The sequence below is a fragment of the Palaemon carinicauda genome, chromosome 7 (genome assembly GCF_036898095.1).
Source record: "Palaemon carinicauda isolate YSFRI2023 chromosome 7, ASM3689809v2, whole genome shotgun sequence".
NCBI classification, from domain to species: domain Eukaryota; kingdom Metazoa; phylum Arthropoda; class Malacostraca; order Decapoda; family Palaemonidae; genus Palaemon; species Palaemon carinicauda.
This window is the reverse complement of record NC_090731.1, coordinates 41,885,207-41,892,706: the sequence shown is the minus strand read 5'-3', so window position 1 is coordinate 41,892,706 and position 7,500 is coordinate 41,885,207. Positions and strand designations below refer to the sequence as shown.

Here is a 7,500-nt window from a genome sequence, read left to right as displayed (position 1 = left end):
CGTGTATTCTTTGCCTCAATTTTCTTAGCATAGAAATTCAGTGTTCCAATTGCACTTTGAATTTATTTCAGAATGTTGCACATTACATTTTTTAAAGAATCACCTGAGTGCAACATTTACAACAATGATTTATTTAAAGTTGTAGAAGACAGCGCCTAGTATTGGAACGCCAAATACTGCAGTATACTAACTCATCACATTTACCAACAGCATTGTTTATTCATGAGATCAGTTTTCAGTGTTGTCAAATTTTTTATCCTGGAGTCAGACTGACTATACCATAAAATATGAAATCTTTTAGGTAATTAATTAAACTACTAACTTACCGTCTTCATAATTCTATACTATACACAATTATCTATCTATATTATATATACACACCCCCCCCCACACACACACACACATATATTTATATATATATATATATATATATATATATATATATATATATATATATATATATATATATATGAATAATATATATATATATATATATATATATATATATATATATATATATATATATATACATATAAATCTATATATACATGTATGTATATACATATATGAAAATGGCCAAACTCCAGATAAGACTAAGGACATGTCTGAGGCCTTTATCCTATAGTGGAATAGAAACAGCTGAGTTTATTGTTGTATATATACATATATATATATATATATATATATATATATATATATATATATATATATATATATATATATATATATATATATATATGTATGTATATATATATATATATATATATATATATATATATATATATATATATATACATACATACATATATATATATATATATATATATATATATATATATATATATATATATATATATATAGCTAAATAAAGGTTGTATAGGTACAATAATTTAATGGATGTTTTATGTTTCATGGTACCAATAATCTCAGTAATTTCAGGAAAAGTTTACTCTTCTTCAGACGATGATTTTTTAACTTATTGGAAGTTTCAAGTTTTATTTCATTAATTTTCTTCCCCATCAAAACCTCCTAATTTTTTTTTCTTTTGACGAAGACCTTTGAAAAGTGATCATTACTTAGTGAAGACGTTATAACTTGAATAATAATAATAATAATAATAATAATAATAATAATAATAATAATAATAATAATAATAATAATAATAATAATAATAATAATAATAATGATTATTATTATTATTATTATTATTATTATTATTATTATTATTATTATTATTATTATTATTATTATTGTTATTGTTATTTTTATTATTATTATTAGCCAGGCTATTGCCCTGGTTGGAAAAGCAGGATGCTATTCGACCAAGGGATCCAACAGGGAAAAAATTAGCCCAGTGAGGAAAGGAAATAAAGAAATAAATAAACTACAAGAGAAGTAACTAACAATTAAAATAAAATATTACAAGAATAAAAACAATATTAAAACAAATCTTTCACATATAAGCTATAAAAACCTAAAAAAAAAAAAAAAAAGAAAAGGATGAGAAATACGATAGAATAGTGTGCTCGAGTGTACCTTCAAGCAAGAGAACTCTATCCCAGGACAGTGGAAGACCAAGGTACAGAGGCTATGGCACTACCCAAGACTAGAGAACAATGGTTTGATTTTGGAGTGTCCTCCTCGTGGAAGAGCTGCTTACCATAGCTAAAGAGTCTCTTCTACCTTTACCAAGAATAAAGTAGCCACGGAACAATTACAGTGCAGTAGTTGACAGAGGGTGAACAAATATCATAATACTCACTTTTTTTTATAATTATCATCGCTGTGATGGTTTATTATTACTTCTGACATTCAATCATTCTAATCGAGAAATAAATGTGTATCAAGACGTTAGTTAGATAAGAACTTGGGGTCATTTAAAAATTTACCAGTTACTCCTCTTGTCAATATCTGATAATGTCATTAAGATCTCTTTAGCATCCGCATTTGAATCTTCTATAATACTGGCTTGGTCAATAAATTAATCGAAGGGTAAATTTAATGCTTAGATTAGGTACCAGAGTCAGACAACTTTTCCGAAGATTCGTTAACACAAAAGAAGAAATTCTTCCCAATCTCCTTTACTCACTGGGCTGATTTTCCTTGTTGGAGCCCTTGGGCTTGTAGCATTCTGTTTTTCCAACTAAGGTTGTGGCTTAGCTAGTAATAATGATAATAATAATAATAATAATAATAAAAATAATAATAATAATAATATATAGCTTAGCTAGTTATAATAATAATAATAATAATAATAATAATAATAATAATAATAATAATAATAATAATAATAATAATACTATTGTTCTTTTCCTTCATCAAAATGCGACATTGCGTTTCCAGGTACGAGGTGAAAATGCTGGGTTGGAACACACCATCTGAATACATGGAATATGTTAGTCCCCACTGGAAATCCTTTGAAGCCCCAAATCCATATCTCCATTACATGCTAGGAGTGTTCTACATCATGTTCATGTTTGCCTCTCTCTGCGGGAACGGCGTTGTCATCTGGGTATTCTCAAGGTGAGTGGTCAAATATAACACTCTTCATAACTGTGTGTGTTTGATTAGATGGAAGTGAGGTACAGTTACAATTTTCTTAATTTATATTCACTTTATTGCTAAATAAGTGATCAAAGCTTCAACTTATTCTCCTTAGTCATTTTTTCAGGCATTTGTTATCCTTGCATTTATTGATAAAAAAAAAATTACCGCCTCAAATATAATATTTATAGAATAATCTTATCTGTTTTCGTGATTAAAATTTCCTTGTTTCCCATCATCTTGTTTCCAGTGCCAAAAGTCTAAGGACCCCCTCTAACATGTTTGTTGTTAATCTGGCAATACTGGATTTCATCATGATGTTGAAGACACCAGTATTCATCGTGAACTCCTTCAACGAAGGGCCGATCTGGGGGAAGCAGGGATGCGACGTCTTCGGCGTTATGGGATCCTATTCTGGTGTTGGTGGAGCCATGACAAACGCCGCCATAGCTTTCGATCGATATAAGTAAATATTGACATTTCTTTCTACTTGTTATCAGTTTGCTGGTACCTATGCTCTTCTTTCATTTTCTTCATCTATGAATTAATTTGTATAACCCTGGTTAGTAAAGTAGCCCTTGTAGGTTATCCTACTACTTGGCTTTATGTTCTTTGTGAACGATTGCATATAAGTTAGTCATAATAGAAATATTGAGAAAAATATATTCATATATTATATTATAATTCAGAAAAAAAATATAATCAATAGTCATTTTTCAATCTCTCCACCAAGAATGTTGTTTAAAGATGATCTACGTGCAAGTAAATGTCTGTTTTCAATATTTCCTTCTATATAGCTTAACCAATCCTGTTTATATTTCTTGTAATTGAACGATCTATAAGTATATTGATAACAGGGGACTATTATTTTTTATTTTTTACTTAGAAGAAGTTTAGTCCAAAAGGAAAATATAAGGACTCGAGATGTCACCATTTTTTATTGGAGAACCATTTTGGACTTCATTTGGTTAAACCCTTACGATGTGTAAATCTCAAAGCTCTAAAAAAAAACTGAACTCACAGTTTCCTTTGTCAACAGGACACTTGCCAACCTATCCGTAGGATTACCAGTGTAACTCTTAAGCTTCCAACTTCTCAATGAACAACTGAATTCAGTATTTATTTTACCTCCCAAACCTCCACTTTCTAAATGAACAACCGAATTCTCAGTTTTTGTTGTGATTCCCAAACCTCCATCTTCTCAATCAACAACTGAATTCACAATTTTTGTTGTAACTCCCAAACTTCCATCTTCTCAATGAACAACTAAATTCAGTTTTTTGTTTTAACACCCAAATCTCCACCTTTTCAATCAACAACTGAATTCACAGTTCTCGTTGTAGCTCCCAAACCTCCACATTCTCAATAAACCACTGAATTCAGGTTTTTTTTTTAACTCCCAAACCTCCACCTTCTCAAGGAACAACTGAATTCACAGTTTTTTTGTAACTCTCAAGCTTCCATCTTCTCAATGAACAACTGATGAATTCAGTTTTTGTTTCAACTCCCAAACCTCCATCTTCTCAATCAACAACTGAATTCACAGTTCTCGTTGTAACTCTCAAATCTCCATCTTCTCAATAAACCACTTAATTCAGTTTTTGTTTTAACACCCAAACCTCTACCTTCTCAATGAACAACTGAATTCACAGTTTTTATTGTAACTCCCAAAACTCCACCTTCTCAATGAACAACTAGATGCAGAGTTTTTATTGTAACTCTCAAGCCTCCACCTTCTCAATGAACAACTGAAAGCACGGATTTTTAACTCCCAAACTTTTTTTTTTTTTTTTTTTTTTTTTTTTTTTTTTTTTTTTTTTAACTCCCAAGTCTCTAACTGAACTCATAGTTTCCTTTGTCCACAGAACAATTGCCAAACCATTTGAGCCAAAAATCAGCCGAGGAACTGCTTTCTTGATGGTTCTTGGAATTTGGGCATACGCTACTCCCTGGACAGTTCTTCCTCTTATGGGCATCTGGGGTAGATTCGTTCCTGGTAAGTGTCATGAAACGATCATATCCACGTGTCATTCTCGATCCATATAGAATCATAGTTGGATTTTGCTTTAATGGAGTCTTGAGTAACAAACCATATAGAGATTAATTGTTCTAGGTAGCAAATTTACACAATGGAAGGCAATGTTATCATAAAATGCTTTAGTAAAATATACCGATCTTGATGCCTGAGAGAATAAAAGGGACGATGATTTATTTTAGTTACATTTGACCATATGAGATGTAACATCACATGCAATAGTATATGTTCAGGATTTTAAGGCATAGCCGTTCTACAAGCATTTTTACTTCCATTAAACTACATGAAATGGCTTAAAGATTCTGTATCAAATTAAATTGTTATCTAAATGTTTTATTCGGTAATAAAAGGTAGATATGAATTGTCTTCGTTACTTTATAGTTAAATTTGATCATACTCAAAACTTTTATTGCTTGCATCATGCTAAGACCCTTGAATTTCCTTGCAGAGGGATTCTTAACAACGTGCTCCTTTGACTACCTGTCTCAAAATGAAAACACTCGATCTTTCGTGGCTTCCATCTTCTTCTTTGCTTTTATTGTGCCCGGAAGCTTCATCGTGTTCTTCTACAGCCAGATATTCAGTCACGTTCGACAACATGAGAAAGCAATGAGAGCTCAGGTATAGTTCAAAATTTGCACGTTTAATGGGTATACATCTACGATCATGAATGTACTAGTGGAAGTTGTAAAATATAAGGTAATAATCTATTCCTGTAATGAAATTACTTAGTCGCTATGCAAAAATCCCAATAACAAAATCAAAGAGCAAAGCAACACAAGGGGTTCTATTGTTCAGGATGAGAAGAGTATTAGTACAGTATCAGCGCAAGGGCCACTATTATTCAGGCTAGGCCGAGTATCAGCACAAGCACCACTATTATTCAGGCTAAGCAGAGTATCAGCCCAAGAGCCATTATTATACATGCCAAGCAGAGTATCAGCGAAAGCACCGTTATTATTCAGGCTAAGAAGAGTATCAGCGCAAGCGCCACTATTATTCAGGCTAATCACAGTATCAGTGCAGGCGCCATATTATTCAGGCTATACAGAGTATCAGTGCAAGGGCCACTTTTATTCAGGCTAATAAGAGTATCAGAGCAAGTGCCACTATTGTTCCAGCTAAGCAGAGTATCAGTGCAAACGCCACTATTATTCAGGCTAAGAAGAGTATCAGTGCAAGCGCCACTATTGTTCCAGCTAAGCAGAGTATCAGTGCAAACGCCACTATTATTCAGGCTAGGCCGAGTATCAGCACAAGCACCACTATTATACAGACTAAGCAGAGTATCAGCGCAAGCGCCACTATTATTCAGGCTAAGAAGAGTATCAGTGCAAGCGCCACTATTATGCAGGCTAAGCAGAGTATCAGTGCAAGCGCCACCATTATTCAGGCTAAGCAGAGTATCAGCACAATCGTCATTATTATTCAGGCTAATAAGAGTATCAGAGCAAGTGCCACTATTGTTCCAGCTAAGCAAAGTATCAGTGCAAAGGCCACTATTATTCAGGATAAGCATAGTATCAGTACAGCTACATTCAATACAGTATGATTGATACCATGAGACACCTTTGAGCATAAATTATTGTTAGCAATGTCTATAATTAAACTTCTTCCATTGCTATTTAGAATAATAATACAATTTTAGTAACAAGGCTGCAACCTTAAATAATAATAATAATAATAATAATAATAATAATAATAATAATAATAATAATAATAGAATAGAATGCAGTGTACATTAATACACCTCGAATGCTCTCAACTCACAGGCAAAGAAGATGAACGTGACGAACCTGCGAAGCGTCGGATCCAAAGATGAACAGGAGAAGACGGCTGAAATCCGCATAGCCAAAGTTTGCATGGGGCTCTTCTTCCTCTTCCTTGTTTCATGGGTCCCTTATGCTGTCGTTGCACTTATTGGTGCTTTTGGTAACAGGTGCGTAACTTGTATTTTTCAATTTTTTATAGTATTGGCATTTGTACATCATTATAATCCATCAGTATTTACGCCAGTCAGTCAAGATTTGTTACAGCTTTCATTCTTTCTACTCCTCATAAATGTTATATCCGGTATTGGGAAAGGTATGAAAGTACAAACTTTCATAGCAGATTGAAAACAGTAGTAGAAAACATCAAAACAGGCATCCGGTATAATCATGGCATATGGACACCATTTCGCATGATCTTTCAACACGATGTAATATTAATCTTGTATTTCCTCTGTCGAAAATTTCTGGCAATCTTCTTAATGATAACTCAACGAAGATCCCATCCAATGTTTATTTATGAGAGATTCTAGCTTCCTTGCTTCAGTAGGATATGAGATAAACAGAAAATCAGTTTATATGATCTTATAGTAAGGAGCAATCACTTGATAAAAGGCGATAAAGCTTTTGAATAACATTATTTTTTGTAATTAGTAAGTTCCTTATCACACAATCTAGTTTAGAGCTAATAGGGTAACTTGATTGTGTTCTCTCGAGACTATGAGAAAGAACACTTAGATTGCGGTCTTAACACAAATTTGTATGGATTGCAGCTAAATATAAATTGACTAGAAGTTAATACTCGGAAGATTTTTTTTTTTTTTTTTTTTTTTTTTTTTAACCAAGTTAAATCAGCGAATGGTTATGGTGGGTTATTGGAAACATCCCTGCATGGCGTTCTGCTGAAAAAGAGATCGAGTCCCGCACAAACTCGATAGTTTCTAGTAGTGTCTCCAACCTTACAATCCTTGTGAGCTAAGGATTGGGGAGCCTATGGGTCTACCTGCTGAGTCGTCAGCAGCCACTGCCTGGCCCTACCTGGTCCTAACTTGGCTGGAGAGGGGTCTTGGACACTGATCATATGTATATATGATCAGTTTCTAAATCATTGTCACTGGCCCTTGCCTCTGCCATTCGTGATTAACCTTTAAT

General features: G+C 32.9%; 1 protein-coding gene across 1 annotated transcript in view; it reads left to right on the top strand.

The window, feature by feature from the left end:
* The window catches only part of LOC137643562 (opsin, ultraviolet-sensitive-like), a 19,587-nt gene that overhangs the window by 8,645 nt on the left and 3,442 nt on the right, over positions 1-7,500 (top strand). The window contains exons 3-7 of the mRNA XM_068376295.1: positions 2,344-2,523; positions 2,795-3,010; positions 4,410-4,540; positions 5,028-5,200; positions 6,352-6,518. Of these exons, the coding sequence (XP_068232396.1) occupies positions 2,344-2,523; positions 2,795-3,010; positions 4,410-4,540; positions 5,028-5,200; positions 6,352-6,518 (867 nt within the window). The remainder of the gene's footprint in view (positions 1-2,343; positions 2,524-2,794; positions 3,011-4,409; positions 4,541-5,027; positions 5,201-6,351; positions 6,519-7,500) is intronic.